Source organism: Muntiacus reevesi, chromosome 9, assembly GCF_963930625.1.
Source record: "Muntiacus reevesi chromosome 9, mMunRee1.1, whole genome shotgun sequence".
NCBI lineage: Eukaryota > Metazoa > Chordata > Mammalia > Artiodactyla > Cervidae > Muntiacus > Muntiacus reevesi.
This window is the reverse complement of record NC_089257.1, coordinates 34,544,369-34,562,186: the sequence shown is the minus strand read 5'-3', so window position 1 is coordinate 34,562,186 and position 17,818 is coordinate 34,544,369. Positions and strand designations below refer to the sequence as shown.

At 48.5% G+C, this 17,818-nt stretch overlaps 1 protein-coding gene, 1 long non-coding RNA gene and 2 pseudogenes across 5 annotated transcripts in view; 2 read left to right on the top strand and 2 right to left on the bottom strand.

The window, feature by feature from the left end:
• Positions 1–14,434, top strand: part of MYO7A (myosin VIIA) — a 106,132-nt gene extending 91,698 nt beyond the window's left edge. For 3 of the 4 annotated variants that reach the window (XM_065944158.1, XM_065944157.1, XM_065944160.1), the window contains 9 exons: positions 8–121; positions 1,196–1,283; positions 1,464–1,570; positions 2,241–2,426; positions 2,788–2,904; positions 3,945–4,028; positions 6,798–7,022; positions 8,005–8,124; positions 13,748–14,434. In XM_065944158.1, the coding sequence (XP_065800230.1) occupies positions 8–121; positions 1,196–1,283; positions 1,464–1,570; positions 2,241–2,426; positions 2,788–2,904; positions 3,945–4,028; positions 6,798–7,022; positions 8,005–8,124; positions 13,748–13,837 (1,131 nt within the window). In that variant the 3' untranslated portion in view covers positions 13,838–14,434. The remainder of the gene's footprint in view (positions 1–7; positions 122–1,195; positions 1,284–1,463; positions 1,571–2,240; positions 2,427–2,787; positions 2,905–3,944; positions 4,029–6,797; positions 7,023–8,004; positions 8,125–13,747) is intronic. The other variant, XM_065944159.1, reaches the window with a different exon arrangement.
• On the bottom strand, positions 4,456–5,216 carry LOC136174188 (uncharacterized). The gene is made up of 3 exons (XR_010664384.1): positions 5,129–5,216; positions 5,029–5,096; positions 4,456–4,900 (listed from the first exon to the last, which is right to left on the bottom strand). It is a non-coding gene; the product is annotated as an uncharacterized lncRNA (long non-coding RNA).
• LOC136174187 (abasic site processing protein HMCES pseudogene) lies at positions 7,039–7,998 on the bottom strand (annotated as a pseudogene).
• On the top strand, positions 12,530–13,616 carry LOC136174785 (cytochrome b-like; annotated as a pseudogene).
• Positions 14,435–17,818: the final 3,384 nt, after the last annotated feature.

Here is a 17,818-nt window from a genome sequence, read left to right as displayed (position 1 = left end):
GCACCAGGCCTTCGAGGTGGAGTCCAGCACCAAGGCCAAGGACTTCTGCCAGAACATCGCCGCCCGGCTGCTCCTCAAGTCCTCCGAGGGATTCAGCCTCTTTGTCAAAATTGCAGATAAGGTGGGTCATGGGTGGCCATTGGATGCTAATCTACCTGCTGTTGGGCTGTCTACTGAGAACTTTGCTGGGCCTCTGGGAGCTTATGGGACAGCGGGGGCAGGGAGACAGAAGGAAGGATGGGGCAAGAGAGGAAGAGGCACTCCTGCACACGGCCTCTGATTCTGCCTCCTCCTTACATCCCTGCAGCGCCCCCTTCCATGTAGCCGCTGTCCCGTTCTCTCTCTCCTCTGAGCCATGGCACAGGCTGGCTACAGATCTCTTGGGGGCCACATGGCACTCTGTGTTCTGGACACACCAGGCTCCTCACCCTGCCCCCACACACATGGACTTTCCAGATTTGATTTGACTGGTCCCTCAGCTGCCAGGCTGTCGGTTCACCTCTGAAAAAGCCCTTGAAGAGAGAGGGTGACTATCCCCACTAATGGATCACCAGTCCCTGGGCTCAGAAAGGTTAAGTAACTTATCCCAGATCACACAGCAGGGACTCAGATCCAGGTAGGTCTGGCTCTGAAGTGCAGGGCCCTGCCTCCGCCCCTCATTGACTCCCATGGACATAAATATGGGGGACAAAGGTCCAGTTCTAAGGCCCTTCCTTTGGGGGGCTTCCCTGACCCTTGCACAGGTCAGGTGCTCCCTCCTGTTGCTCACCCACAGTTTGGTGTGCATTTATGACTGTCTCTTCACTGGTCTGACCCTGTACCAGACACTGTGACCCAAAGTGATCTAGTGAGGTCCTGGACCTGGGCAGGAGGGGCTTAGAGTCTGTGGGTGGCTCAGGAAATGGATGCCAGAGAATGTCCAAAGCAGGGACTGGGCCCCCACCTCAGCCTTTCCCCCCAGGGTCCTAGGGCAGTGATCAGTGACTCTTTGCTGAATGAGTGGAGTCACTGTCACTGGCCGGACACTCAGCAGGCAAAACTGGGGCAAGATGGGGCTGATCCACAGACACCCACCCTGGCTGCAAGCATGGATCTTTCTGGAGAAGGGGTTGCCGCGGAGGTCTTGGGTGGGAAAGTCAGAGAACTCAGTATTTCTCAAGTTAAAATGAGTGGACTAGAATGACCATGTCCCTAGGTCATCAGCGTCCCCGAGAACGACTTCTTCTTCGACTTTGTACGACACCTGACGGACTGGATAAAGAAGGCCCGGCCTGTCAGGGATGGTAACGTGAGGCTGAGTCCTGGGATCGTCTGAGGTCTGGGGCTGGCAGGTGCTGGCTGAGGGCCATCCCTGAGGCCCATGTGGGTGGGGCCCCGAGCTGGGGCTTCCTCCGGGGCTGGTGCTGGGCTGGACAGCCCCCTGTGCTGGCATCTTCTGGGTGACCGCCTGCCCTCTGCCACAGGAGTCGTGCCCTCACTGACCTACCAAGTGTTCTTCATGAAGAAGCTGTGGACCACCACAGTGCCTGGGAAGGACCCCATGGCCGACTCCATCTTCCACTATTACCAGGTGAGCCGCCCGGTGGCTCCGGGCTGTGCTTGGGCTGCCGCCATGGGTGCTGTGAAAGCAGAGACCTGCTCGGCAGACCAACAGTGGGTGGGTAGCTCCTGCTCTGCGGCGTGTCTTCAGGCCATCCCAGTTCCCTACTCTTCAGAGAGTGGATAACACAGTTGTTAAGTTTCCAGGAGCCTGTGGGCAGCGCTAGAAGCTTCATCTTTGCTTTTGGTCAGCTCATCTTCAGCTACTGTGGTTCTGGGTCTGAAAGTTCAAGGTGGGGAAGGGGCTGGTGCTGCTGAGGAAGCCAGTGGGTCTCAAGGGAACACAGTGGGAGGCAGCTAGCCAGAGAGGCTTTTTCCCAAGGAAGGATAGGCCTGGTGCGGGGGCCAGAGTTATGGAACAGTCTCAGGCACCCCAGCTGGTCCCTCTGAGTTTCTTCATCTTTGAAATGGAGCTGCTTGCCTCACTGAACTGTTATGAGGGTAAATGAGATAATATTCACCCCTGGCTCTGATTTAAAACTGTAAAACGCTGCATCTGTGTGGCCTAAGGCTGTTTCCCTGTCCTGTGCCTTCCCTCCTTGGGGAGCAGGTGGACCCAGCCTCATGGTGGGGGTGTTTAAGGGGAGAAGCCTGCTTCCTTCAGGTGCCTCCACGCCTGTGACCTTCTCTGTCTCTGGCAGGAGTTGCCCAAGTATCTCCGAGGCTACCACAAGTGCACGCGCGAAGAGGTGCTGCAGCTGGGGGCGCTCATCTATAGGGTCAAGTTCGAGGAGGACAAGTCCTACTTCCCCAGTATCCCCAAGCTGCTCCGGGAACTGGTGCCCCAGGACCTCATCCGGCAGGTCTCACCTGATGACTGGAAGCGGGTGAGCACAGAGGGAGACAGTGGGGAAAGCCCCCCCCCCCGCCCCCTTCAAATGGGTCTCTGGACACCCCAGGGTCAAGGGGGCAGGTGCTGGACAGCAGCCCAGGGAAGTATCTCTTGTGACCCCTGTAAATTCAGCTGGTCACTTCGCAGCAATTTGTCTGGTCCTGGTTATTAAGGTGACCTGGTTTTCCTTGATAGTGTGTGACCTGCTTGCCTTGGGGAGGGAAGGGCTGTCAGGAGTCCATTAACTGGTTTTAGTGGGAGACTGCCTGGCCCTCCATGGCTCATGACAGCTGCTGACAGTGCAGAGGGGGCAGGACTGGCGGGGGAGAGGACTCTGACCCACCCTCCCTCTGCAGTCCATTGTCGCCTATTTCAACAAGCACGCGGGGAAGTCCAAGGAGGAGGCCAAGCTGGCCTTCCTGAAGCTCATCTTCAAGTGGCCCACCTTCGGCTCAGCCTTCTTTGAGGTGAAGGTACGCTGTGGGTGGGTGCTTCTGAGAGGGGGAGGGGAACCACATGTTACCAGGACTCCTCCCCATGACTTGCGGAGACAACAGTGGTCTCTGCCACCTGCCTGGCACTGAAAGGAGGAAATGACCCTCAGCTTTGTCCCAGCTAGGTGTCTCAGCTAAGTACTGGGCCCTGGGCTCAGTCCTAGGACACTGAGCGGCCAGCCCCTCGCCTGGCAGGGGAGGCAGATGTGTACAAAGGTCAGAGTAATAGAGGATGATCTGTGCTCTGTGACAGCAGGGAGCCCTCATGGAGATGGCAGAGCCTGGGAGGCCCAACCAGACTGTGAAGGCTGAGAAGGCTTCCTGGGAGAGGCAACACCTGAGCTCTCCAGGGAGACCCTGGGGGCAGTGTTCTGGGCAGACAGTCTGGCCTGAGCAGAGACCTGGAAGTGTGAGAGCTCAGGCATGGGCAGGAAGTGCAAGTGGGTGAGTGTGGATGGGCATGAGGTGTGAGGCGAGTGGTCTGTGGTGAGAGGCAGGTAGGCTTCCTCCTGGAGGTGGTGCCCAGCCTTGGAGGGTTTTGAACAGGGTTGATGGGACCAGAGGCAGGAAAATGGAGAAGAGACTGGCGCGAGGGGATAGGCATGAGGCGTGAGGGGACAGGTCAGAATGGAGAGGAGTGGTGGCCTCATCACACACCTAGGAGGGGGGCCCTTTGACGCAGCTTGGCTGTGCAAGGAGAGGTAGGCAAGTACATCTGGAGGCAAGTATAGGGTTCAAGGAGGTCTTTTAAAGATGAGAGACTTTAGAGCTGAGATAGAGAGACCTTGGGGACTCATAGAGAAGAGGACAGAAGGGATGAAACTCTTGCCGGTTGCTGGGGACCCAAGAAAGGATTCAGGGTAGCATTGAGGACCCAGAAGAGGCAGAAACTTGAGGTTGTGGCTGGAGAGGCAGACTTAAGCCTAACTTGGGGCAGCTTTATTTCTTCCCAGATGTACAAAACATTTCCTGCTCTGGGTTCCCCATCTGATGTTTTTTTTTTTTTTTTTTTTAACTAGCAAACTACAGAGCCAAACTTTCCTGAGATCCTCTTAATTGCCATCAACAAGTACGGGGTCAGCCTCATTGATCCCAGAACCAAGGTGAGCAGTTCCAGGGAAGAGCAGGTAAGGGGGGGCTTTTCTGTCTGTACTTCTAACAAAGGACACCAGAATCAAACTTCAAGACACTCTGTCAGCTACCAATATCCTCACTTCATCTACCCTCCTGGCCACATGTCTTGAGAGGTTGTCCATGTTTGCTGTGTCTTACTTCCTTACCTTTCATCTCTCCATCAAAACTGCTTTCTGAGTTATTAACAAAGTCCTCACTATGAAATCCATTCCACCCTACTACTTGGTCTTTCAGCAACATCAGACACTACCAACCCCTTCCCCTCTCCAGAATGCTCTCTGCCCACAATTGGTCATTTTTTTTTCCCCCTGCAAAGTCTTTTTATTGTTTCCAAAAAAGCAGTTTTGCCCGCAAAGACCCCAGTGCCCCCATGCTTGTGACAAAATCATCCCCCCGGGACCGTGGCCAGGAGGAAACAGATCAGAGTTCCTACCACCGGCAGCATTTTCTAGACAGGTTATCAAATACAGTTTATTCAGAGAAAAAGACAATGTTTTAAGAACCTAACTCCCAAACACTGAAAGAGCCCACAGGCTGAGCAGAATACAGCCTCTGCTGAGAACCGCCAACAGGGACGGGCTCTGAGGGAGGGCCCACCTGGCCACCCAGCCACTGGGCGAGGGCTGTGGGCCAGCGCTCCCTCCCCTCTCTCGGAGCTGATGGGGGCTGCCCGCCCATCCCATCCGGCAGTCCCGGTCACAGTCAGCACGCACTGCCCCGGGAGGCCGAAATCCTGAACTAACACTGAGCTATGATGGAAGCCACTCCACCACCAACCTCCCACCCCAAGTGCAACCTGTGATCACAGTAGGATTCAGCGCAGCACCTCTCGCCCTTGGAACTCCCAAAACACACATGCGCGCGCACACACACACACACATCTCAGCCTTGGAACTCCCAACACACACGCGCGTGCACACACACACATCTCAGCCTTGGAACTCCCAACACACATGCGCGTGCACACACACACACACACACACACACACCCCTCAGCCTTGGAAGTCCCCAACCACACACACACACACACCCTCAGCCTTGGAACTCCCCCACTACATACACACATGACCTGTGATCACGCGGTAGTTAGCACCGAGCACCTCGGCTGTGACACACACACACACACACACACACACACATCTCAGCCTTGGAACTCCTTCACCACGCACACACGTACACGTGCACACACACCCCCCCTCAGCCTTGGAACTCCCCCACTACACACACACACGACCTGTGATCACACGGTAGTTAGCACTGAGCACCTTGGCCGTGACACACACACACACACGCGTGCGCGCGCACACACACCTCAGCCTTGGAAGTCCCCCACCACACACACACACACACACACACACACACACACACACACACACACACACACACACACACACACACACACACCTCAGCCTTGGAAGTCCCCCACCACACACACACACCTCAGCCTTGGAAGTCCCCCACCACACACACACACACACACACCTCAGCCTTGGAAGTCCCCCCGCCCCACACACACCTCAGCCTTGGAAGTCCCCCCCCACACACACACCTCAGCCTTGGAAGTCCCCCCCCACACACACACCTCAGCCTTGTGACTCCCCCACCACACACATACACACACGTGCGCACACACACACATCTCAGCCTTGGAACTCCCTCACCACACACACATGCACACGCGCACACACACACCCCCCTCAGCCTTGGAACTCCCCCACTACACACACACACGACCTGTGATCACACGGTAGTTAGCACTGAGCACCTCGGCCGTGACACACACACACACACACACACACACACACACACACACACCTCAGCCTTGGAAGTCCCCCACCACACACACACACACACACACACACACACACACCTCAGCCTTGGAAGTCCCCCACCACACACACACACACACACACCTCAGCCTTGGAAGTCCCCCCCCACACACACACCTCAGCCTTGGAAGTCCCCCCCCACACACACACCTCAGCCTTGGAAGTCCCCCCCCACACACACACCTCAGCCTTGGAAGTCCCCCCCCACACACACACCTCAGCCTTGGAAGTCCCCCCCCACACACACACCTCAGCCTTGGAAGTCCCCCCCCACACACACACCTCAGCCTTGGAACTCCCCCACCACACACATACACACACGTGCGCACACACACACATCTCAGCCTTGGAACTCCCTCACCACACACACATGCACACGCGCACACACACACCCCCCTCAGCCTTGGAACTCCCCCACTACACACACACACGACCTGTGATCACGCGGTAGTTAGCACCCAGCACCTCGGCCGTGGTCTCCGGAAGGCCTGTGCTACTGCGTGTGAGGCCGCTTGGCCGCAGGCTCTTCCTCCTGACCCCGCTTCAGCCACCGCTCCAGGAGGCCAGGCTGCCTCACTTGGGGGTTTGCGGGCTCTTCTGCAGGGACTGGCTGGACCACTGGGGCACGTCTGACTCTGCCATTTGGGGTGTTTTGGGCTCTTCCTTCTTGGGTGACTTCGTGGCCAGCCACTGCAGCATCTTCTGGCTGCTGGCGCTCGTCTTGAGCTCCTTTCTGGTCAGCAGGTGGAGCGGGAGCAGACACTCGGGAGCGTTGTTCTAGGATCTGTTCACCATGGACGACACTGGGTGGAAGGCGATGTTCTCCGTGGGGTGGATCAACTTCAGAGCTTCCTGAGCTGAGACCTCACCAAAGTCCAGCCACTTAGAGCCTGCCTCCTCCCCATCCAGTATGGCAGGCATCCTGTTGTGGATGTCGGTCATGACCTTGCAGGAGTCCACCGTGATGATACTGTAGGAATAGAGGCAGTCTCCGCCCTCCGGAGGCTCCCAGCAGTCAAAGATGCCGGCTATCAGCGGCCGCCAGTTGTCCCAGACCTTCTCCCAGTCCTCGGGGCTGGCCACAGCACCCACCTGCTCGGACTCCTCGGTCTTGATCTGCGGGAAGTAGAAGAAGTAGGGCTGCCGGTGGTTCGTGTCCTGACGTCGCTACCACTCGTAGAATCCGTCCGCTAAGACGACACAGCGTCTCCCCTTAACCAGAGGCACCTTGAAGGACCGCTTCTCCATTATGGTGTCACTTGCGGCAGTTGCTGGTGTTGATCTGCAGCTTGGAAAGATCCGCTTCTTTGAACCAGTAGGGAACCAAGCCCCACCGCATGGGCGCAATGATCCGCTCGGACGAGTCTGTGTCCTTCTCCAGATGCAGCCGGGACAGGAGCACTGGGCTGTTGGACCGCGGGCTCTTGTTGTACGAGGGGCAGTACCGGTCCGGGTCCCTCCACTCCGGGAGCCGCTGGCGGCCCTGCCGGTCCCGGTAGGCACAGGCCCGGGCCAGGACCTCCTTAGGCAGGTGGCAGGACGTCCGGCCGCACATCCTTGGCGCCCAGACCGCTGGCAGGCTGATGCTCAGATGTGTGGGCTGAGCAGGTCCTACCACTGACACAGGAGAGCACAACTGGGGCTGCTGGCAAAGGGGGCAAAGACCACCATCTTCCACTTGGATCCATGGGCCCACTCGCCTGGTTTTCCTCGCATCTCCCTTGGTCTCCCTCTCAGGCACTTCTCTGGGCTGCTTCTCTACCCAGCCCATACACTGTGTTCCACAAGGCTGTGTCTTTTTGTCTTCCTCCTTCAACTGCACTGGATCATCTCATCTGGGACTACTGTTTCAGTTTCCTCATTCTCTTAAAATCTCCAATTCCAGCTCCACACATGTGACAACCTCCTGGGCTTCCTTGGTTGCCTCACTAGCTGGTCCCAACCAAGGCCTGCCTCCTACAGCAGCTCCACGGCACAGCTGGCCTCTACCCTCTTGCTCCTTGCCTTGTCTGAGGGCCCAAGGTCCTTTCTGTGGGTGGTGTCTGTGGGCTGGAGCTGAGGGGAGTGAGGTCAGACGGTCCAGATGTGCAGCCTCGGATTCTCTCTGCTCCCCTAGGACATCCTGACCACTCACCCCTTCACCAAGATCTCCAACTGGAGCAGCGGCAACACCTACTTCCACATCACCATTGGGAACCTGGTGCGTGGGAGCAAACTCCTCTGTGAGACGTCACTGGTGAGAGCTCTTCCTCCCAGGCCTGGGGGGCTCCCCAGCCCTGCCTTCTCTCCATCCTCCCAGTTCCCGCAACAAACAGGAGGAGTGTGCCGCCTGGTCTGCAGTCAGGATCAAGGGTCAGGTTGGGGCTAAGGTCAGGTCAGATTAGGTCTGGGGGATGGGCTTATTAATCTAGAGATGAGAAACAGACCACCCACTCAGTAACTATGTCCCAGTGCCTTTAATATTTAGAGACTGAACCTTTGGCCACTGAGGTCAACAGCGGAGCTGTTAGCAATGAGGCCTCCTGGACTGAGCTCAGCTGGTACACCCTTCAGAAATCCCTACCTCTGGGAGTGACTATAATCATAACATTTACTGCTATATAATTAATTGTACTCTACATTCTATTTGAGGCAACAATAGTCCTAACACTTATTATCACCTGATGAGGTAATCAAACAGAACACCTTAACACAGGCCTTTATGTTTTATTTTATACACTTAGTAGGAGCTCTCTCACTATATCCAAAATGTTACAGACTCCCTAAATTTCTTAACAGTTCACTGCTGAACTCAAGCAATATCTGATTCTTGATCTAATGTCTTCATATGACTAGCAATGCATTTATGGTAAAGATATCACTCTAGGGCCTTCATCTTTGAGTACCCAAAGCATGTGTAGAAGCCCCCATTGCAGGTTCCGTAGTACTTACAGCCATATCACTAAAACTCAGAGGTTATGGTGTATTATGAATTGTAACAACACTAAATCCACTAACAGATTTTACAGTATATCCTTTTTTCATATTATCCCTGTAATTATAACCAGTTCAATTTGCTTACATCAAACAGGTCAAAATCACTCATCACATATTCTTCCATCAGCCACCTGGCACTTGTTATTGTAGCTATTCTTATCCAAACACCTTGAAGTTATTCAGGAGCTACCACTCTAATAATTGCCAATGGCTTCGCATCATCCATCTGATTCTGCTTAACAAATTCACGTTATTAATGAATTCACAGCCAAACAATAACCTTAGCCCGAGGCCTACAAACATTCCTCCCAATAATAGCTACCTGATGATGGTTAGCAAGTCTGACAAATTACCTCTACCCCAGACATTAGTCTGATTAGAGGGCTATTTGTAGTAATAGCATCCTTCTCATGATTGACTATTACAATTACTCTAATAGGAATTAATATAGTAATTACTGCCTTATACTCCCTATACATACTCATCATAATATAACAAGGCAAATACACACATTACATTAGTAACATCTTATAATCTTTTACACAAGAAAATGCCCTCATTAACACTTCATATTTTACTTCTCTACTTCTATCACTATATCCCCAAGTCATTTTAGGCCCCTTGTACTGTAAGTATAGTTTTAAAAAATACTAGATTGTGAATCTAGAGACAGAAGATTTAGCCTTATTTACCAAGAAAGTATGTAAGAACTGCTTTAGCAATATCTGATTCTTGATCTAATGTCTTCACATGACTAGCATGCATTTATGGTAAAAATACCATGTAACATGACTTTTTCAAACTTTTAAAGGATAGTAGTTATCCATTGGTCTTAGGAACCAAAAAATTGGTGCAACTACAAATAAAAGTAATAAATTTTCCTTTTACCTGAGTTACATTATTTATATTAATACCAATTATAACAAATATCAACCAATAAGAGTGATAAAATCCATTATCTCATTCACTTTTATTATTAGTATAATCTCAATAATAATCTCTTGGCCTGCATGAATGATTATCTCAAACTGATACTGAATCACTGTCCAAACTCTCAAATTATCACTCAGCTTCAAAATAGACTACTTCTCAATAATATTCATACCAGTAGCATTATTTGTTACACAATCCACCATAGAATTCTCAATATGAAATGTACACTCAGATCCTAACGTCAGTGGATTCCTCAAATATTTACTCCTTTTATCGCAAGACTAATTGTTGCTACTGCTAATAACCTTTACAGCTTTTCATTGGGTGTAAGGGTTCAGAATGATCTTTCCTGCTTATTGGGTGATGATACAGATGAGCAGATGCACATACAGCTGCTCTACAAGCAATTCTGTATAACCGTATTGGAGCTATCAGATTTGTTAGCATGATTTCTGATAATTTAAACACATAAGATCTGCAACAAGTCTTTATTCTCCAACTAAATCACTCAAATATCCCCCTACTAGGACTCATACTAGCTGCAACTGGAAAATCCGCCCAACTTGGCCTCCACCCAGGACTACAGTCCCGCAGCGTCAGAAGGCCCTACCCCTGTCTCAGCCCTGCTCCACTCAAGCACAGTAGTGGTAGCAGGTCTTTTCTAACTCATCCACTTTTATCCTTTAACATAAAATAATAAATTTATTCAAACAATAACTGTTTATGGCAATTTGCACTCTTACCAGAATGTTAAAAAAATATTGCTGCTTTTTCCACTTTCAGCCAACTAGGCCTATAATAGTAACAACTGGCATTAATCAACCCTCCCTAGCATTTCTCCATATCTGTACATATGTTTTCTTTAAAGTCATATTATTGATATGGTCTGAGCTCATTATCCATAATGAACTCATAAAATATCCATAAAAATAGGAGGCCTGTTTAAAGCAATACTCTTTACCACAACTGCCTTTACCACTGACCTAGCACTAACAGGAATGCCTTTCCTTGCTGAATTTAAACATCTGATAATCCAAACTCCTAACACGTCAATACCAGCACCTGATCCTGCTAAGTCTAATTGCCACATCCCTCACAGCTGTCTACAGCACTCGCCTTATCATCTTTGCACTACTAGGACAACCTCGCTTTCCCACCCTAACTTTAATTAATGAAAATAATCATCTCCTAGTCAGTTCCATCAAATGTCTATTAATCAGAAGCTGGTTTTATTTTCAACAACACCCCTCCAACAACAATCCCTCAAATAACTATACCTTATTACCTAAAACCAACTTCCCTTGCCATAGCCATTCTAGGTTTTACCTTAGCACTTGAAATTAATAATAACACACAGAATTTAAAGTTTACTCTTCAAATATATTCAGTTTCCAACCTCTTAGGGTATTTTCCCTAAGAAGGAAAGTATTATTATACACTGTTTATTACCCTACTTAAATCTATCAACAAACCAGAAGTCAGTCTATTGATTAGAAAATATTTTATGAAAAACTACTTCCCTTATTCAGATAAAAATCTCTACATTAGTATCAGACCAAAAAGATCTAATCAAGGTATATTTCCTCACTCCTCATCACCCTCTTCCTAAACATAATTCTATTTAATTACCACAAGTAGTCTCCGTAATAACCACAACACCAATATGCAATGATCAACCAGTAATAATCACTAATCAAGTACCACAGCTATATAGTGCTGCAGTTCCCATAGCCTCTTCACTAAAAAGACCCAGAATCACCTGCATTATGAATTACCCAATCTCCCAAACCATTAAAGTTAAAACACAACCTCCACTTCCTCATCTTTTAAAACATAAAATACCACTGAAAACTCTGTTATTAAATCTGAAAAAAAATGCTTCTAACACAGTCTTATTGGAGATCCAAACTTCAGGGTACTGCTCAGAAGCCACAGCTGTTGTGTAACCATACACCACTAATGCTGTGCTTAGTAGGTCTGTCCTGTCTGACTCTCTGCAACCCCATGGACTGTAGCCTGCCAGGTTCTTCTGTCCATGGGGATTCTCCAGGCAAGAATACCGGAGTTGGTTGCCATGCCCCTCCCTCTAGGGGATCTTCCCAACCCAGGGATTGAACCCAGGTTTCCTGCATTACAGGTGGATTCTTTACTGTCTGAGCCACCAGGGCACCCAAACACCACTAACATCTCCCTTAAAAAAATCCAAAGCTATGACAAACCTAGACAGTGTATTAAAAAGCAAAGACATCACTTTGCTGGCAAGAGTCTGTATAAAAAGTATTCAAGCAGCTGAGAGACTGGAAAAGACCCTGATTCTGGGAAAGATTGAGGGCAGGAGAAGAGGGAAACAGATGATGAGATGGTTGGATGGCATCACTTATTCAATGGACATGAATTTGGGCAACCTCCAGGAGATGGTGAGGGACAGGGAGGCCTGGCATGCTGCAGTCCATAGGGTTGCAAGCAGTTGAACATGACTTGGTGACTGAACAACAACAACAAATAAATCTAAACACTATTAATCCCCCCAAAAATCCATGAAAATTCAACAGAATTCCAATATTACCATCTACAATCAACTTAAACCCACCATGAAGGTTTTGAAGAAAAAATACCACAAAACTAATTACAAAGATAGTACTTAAAATACAGTATATGCTATCATTATTCTTACTTGGAATCTAACCATGGCCATTGACATGAAAAATCATTATTAAACTACAAGAGCACTAATGACCAACACTGAAAAATCATGCCCATTGATAAAAATTATTAATGCATTCACTGATTTTCCAGCTCCATCAAACATTTCGTCATCATGAAATTTTGGTTCTTAAAAGGTATTTGTTTAGTTTTACAAATCTTAACAGGTTTGTTTCTAGCAATGCACTACATATCAGACAATAACCTTCTCTTTAGTTACAAATATCTGCTGAGATGTAAATTACAGATGAATTGTTCAAAACATATATGCAAACAGAGCTTCTATATTCTTTATCTGCCTATTTATCCCTATAGGATGCAGTCTATATAATGGATCCTACAGTTTTCTAGAAACATGAAAACATTGAAGTTTTCCTGTTATTTACAGTTATAGCCACAACATTTATAGGTTTTATACTACCCTGAGGACAAATATCATTTTGGGGGGGCAACAGTTTTTTACCAACCTTCTCAGAGCAATCTTATATGTCAGTATAAACCTTGCTCAATGGATCTGAGGCAGTTTTTCAGTAGATAAAGCAACTCTTACACAACTCTTCACTTTCCACTTCATTCTTCCATTTATCATTGCAGCAGTAGCTGCTGTCCATCTACTAATGTTTCACGAAACAGGAGCTAATAATCCCACAGAAATCATCTGATATAGGTAAAATCCCATTTGATTCCTACTACATTAAAGATATCCTAGGTGTCTTTTTATTAGTTCTAGAATTAGTATTAGTCCTATTTTCCAATAGTATTAGTTCTATTTTCACCTGATTTATTAGGAGATCCCAACAATTATGCCCTGGTAAATCCTCTCAATACACCACCACACATTAAACCAGAGTGGTGTTTTCTACTTGCATATCCTATGAACAACTCATTAATCCCAATTAACTAGAAGTACTAGCCCTAATCTTTTCAATCCTAGTCCTAATACCATTCTTCACACATCCAAACAATGAGGTATGACATTCCAACCTCTTATCCAATGTTTATTCTTAGTAGGGATTAGAGCAACCCACAAACTAGCACCTTAATGTGGAATCACAACAACTTAGAACCCTAGATATCTGGCTGGATGAATCCATACCTCCAACTGTGTGGCTGAGCCCAGAGTGGGGCAGGATTTGCCTTTTCCAGGTTTCTGTCCACTGCAGTTTCCTGGGAGCTGTGTTCTGGGTAAGAGTGGGTGTCTGTGTCCTACTCGGTGCTCTGTTTTATCTTCTTGCTGCTCTTTCCAGGGCTACAAGATGGATGACCTCCTGACTTCCTATATTAGCCAGATGCTTACGGCCATGAGCAAACAGCGGGGCTCCAGGAGTGGCAAGTGAACAGTGGGAAGGTCGCTCTGGCCCTGTGCCTACCCTCTAGGAAGCAGCTGGCTCAGGACCATCAGCTACCTCTGCATCCAGGGGAAGACCTTGGCTATCCAGGCAGGGAGGCTGAACCAGCTGGCCACCACTGACTGCACCAGCATGGCCTCTCACTCTTCTTCCAGTGAGGTGACCTTGCCGGGATGTAGAACTCCCTCCATCCAGCCTGAAGCACCTGGTTGGTTCTAGTCCTGGCTTGCTGTGACAATCCCAGTTGTAAAAGCCTGTGCTCCTCGGATGTCATTCTTAACTCATACTAGCCCTACCATGTGACCTCTTTTGAGGTCACGGCCTGGAAATGTAACCAAGAGGACGACCTAGTTCTGTATGTTGGGAACAACCAAACAGATTATCCTGAAACCTAAGGAACTAGCTTAATAGCCCTAAGTCCAGGAGCCTCAGCCGGGATGAGGGAGACAGACTGCTTCTAAATATTACAGTGTGAGTGCTGAGCTGCTGTTCAAATCTCCCCTGATGATCTCAGGCATAAAGCCTGTGTTTTATCTCCTGGTCTGGTAGTGTCTTTGCTGGGGGAAGTGGGAGAGGGCAGTGTGTGGGGCCAGGAACAGGGCCCTGTGGGGGAGTGGCCTATATAACTCTCTCTGTGGTCTGTGTGTGCCCCATCAAGCTGGTCTGGGTTTGGGGGTTGGGGTGCCTGAGCCCCTAGTGTGCTAAAAGGGGCTTAACGGGACAGGCTGGGCCTGGGGTAGGTTGAGGGGAAATGCTGGATGTCAACCTGGGAGGTGGAGACCTAATTGTGGTTGGCTGGAGATCCAGAGCGGGGACCAGCTTCTGGGCTTTACCTAGGGCCAGTGGATCCAGAGTGGCCCTTGTATCCTGCCAAAAATGTCTCCTTCAAGAAACCTCCAAGAACCCCAGAAACCATGCTGCCTTGGGTTAATCCTTATGTCCAGTGGGTGTCTGTAAAAGATTACTTTGTGACTAGGATGGAACAAGCAAGTTTGGACATGACCTGGGCAGGTCTAGGGGTGAGGGCTTCAGACGGGGAAGGCGTGATGTGAGGTGGGGCATCCCTCTGGGCTGTGGCTGGGATGAGAGCCTGGAGAAGTAACGGGGGAGAATCTTCTCGCCACAGGCTTGTCAGTGCTCTGTCCTCTAGACCCCTGATACTTAGCCTTGCCAGCCCAGCTCGTTTGCCCTCACTCAAGGGTCTGGGGTCACCTGCATGTAGGTGACAAACCACTCCACAGGAAGTGCTATTACTCTTCTCTCCAGATGCCTGTGTGGGAGGGTGGAGGGGCTGTTGTTGAAATGGAGACCCCAAATCAGACAGCCCTGCTTTCTGGGATGACAATGCGGCCGTCCGAAGCAGCCCTCCCCCACCGATGTTTACAGGACTCCACCGTCAGCCCAGGATAAACCAGAGCCACAGGGAAGGTACTGTGGTGTCTGCCCCTGCCCATCACCATATACATGGGAACGTGAGGCCCGCAGAAGGAGCGTGAATAGGTGATGGTCACATGGGTGGAATGCAACTTGCTGTTTCTAACACTAGAATTTTAGTTCTAGTTTCCCTTGATAGCCAAAGGCCACTGGGTTATGCCCATCACCCCAATGGGGAATCAGCCAGTGACCAGCTGTGAGGAAGCACCCCAGGCACGATGTATGACAGGATATGTGTGTGGGATGAGATCTTTGCCCCTGACTCATGCCCCACGCTACTCCTCCTTTTCTGACTCTGGATGGCATCACTTTGGCACTCATCCCCTAGTCTTTGTCAGTCTGAGTGGCCACAGAGGGGTGCAAACAGTGTATCCGTTACCTTCTGAGTTCCTGAGAGGCTGCCTTTATTTACATGCTGATGTTCACCACAGCTACTCGTTTAGCGGGGAATATTATGAAGGGTTAGGATGAGACAAATCCTGTCTCACCCGAGAGCGACCAGCTCCACCTCCAGGATCACACGATTTTCCCTTTGCTCATCACTTGGAGATGGAAGGCGAGACCAGAAATGGTTTTCCTGAGGGCCTCCCTGGCTCTTCTGCACTTCTTTCTTGACCGCTCTCTACCATCAGTTCACCCTGGGCCCAGAGAGGAAGAAGAAAGAGGAGGAGGCAAGTTGTGGCTAATTCTTCTTTGAAGGCAGTCCAAAGGAGAAGAGCATTCTGGATGTAGAAACCATCATAAAAGAGGATTATTGGGAGGAGTCAATGGGGGGGGGGGGGTTGGTGTTCAGGTAATGTTTCAGGAGGAGGGTCTTCCATGGAGGGAATTGTTGGTCCATTTGCTTTCCTGGTAGGCAATGCAGTTTGCAGTTTGGAGGGTGGCCTCTCTGTTGGCCTCTGAAGTGGGTGCTTGGATGGGTTCAGAGACCAGCTATGTGGCCACAGGTTGTCTAACATCCTCCTTGGGATGCATCATTGGTTTAGTGGTTTCCTTGATAGCCTCTGCTCTGCTATAATGGATTTAGAGCCTGGATGTTCCCTTTTATTTTTGGTTAAACTCCAGGAGTTTCTTCAATTCTCAAAACTTCTTCATGTAGACTTCTTACACTTGGAGTTTCTGTGGGATAGAAAATAACATAGTTTCCTCCAAAGTCACTTCTCCAACCTTTGCTGGTCACATGGCAAAATCCTAGTCATCTTTAAAATGTCAGCCCCTCTCTTACCATTTCATATTCTTTCCCCCTATTTCTCTCCCTACCCAGGCTTTGGGAAGACTGCTATGGTCCTCCATTCATCAAGATGCTGGAGTTTAAGTCTATTGTCTGAGGTTCTAACTCACCATGGGAGCCGTCAGAAGGCAGATCAACATGTGCTTAAAGTTTGTGCATTTCATAACTACTCCTTCCAAAGCAGTTTGAATAGAAAAATGAACACATTCTCCATTAAAATGGGAGCTTTTTAAGGACAGAGGCTCTGTCTTGCTTGTCGCCCCACATACAGTGCTCAGGAGTATCTGTCACACAGTAATTGCTCAAAATACAGCTTTTTTCCTAACTGAATGATAGAAAAAATAGACAATGGAGACTTTTTATAGTAACACAGCTAGGAAACAGATTCTTATGAAAGAAAAATTAAAAACTGGATAATGTACAAAACCAAGGACACATCTTAAATTTATCTAAGGATTTACTATATAATGAGGAACAGTGGAACTGAAATCTAGGAGAGAGTGAAAATCCTAAAAAGCAAGCCCAGAATTCAGTTACTTTTACCCTGACTGTAATTTCAGTCTTGAGAAACGGGTCCACACATGAGTTTCATTTTTTTTGTCAACCTCACAGGCAAAGAGGACTTTTATTGCACTTGAATTTATAATTCAATTCCATGACATTCAATATCTATGATATTAGGCTTTCAAATGCATGAATGTGTTATGTTTCTCCATTTATCTGCATCTTCTTTTTCTCACTAAACTTTTGTAGTTTTCAGTGACCAATCATCTATCTTCTTTGCAAGGGCTTACAGTATCTTCCTAAAATTCCTATTTACGTTTTCATGCTGTTTTAAATGATGCTATTTCAATTTTTAAAGTTTACAACCTTTAACTGATAATGTATCAACATACAGTTGGTTTTTTTGTACTTTGACCTTGTGTCCTGAGGTATTGCTTAAGTTCCTGGTTCTAGTAGGTTTAGAGGAATTTAGAATTTTTTAATGTAAATAATCATATCTGTGAATCAGGAGTTCTGTTTCTTCCTTTATGCCTGTTGTTTATCTTACTAAACTGGCTAGGATCTCTAGTACAATGCCAAACAGAAATGGCAGATATCCTTGCCTTATTTCTGATCTTAGAGGGAAAATACTGTTTCAGTGTTAAAAATGATATTGGCTGGAGGTTTTTGAATAAATATGTCTCATTAGATTGAGGAAGTTTCATTCTAGTCCTAGCTTATTCAGAGCTTTTATCATAAATAGTTGTTAAATTTTGTCAGTTATGTTTTTGTTAATATAGTAGATTAATTTGGTTAATTTT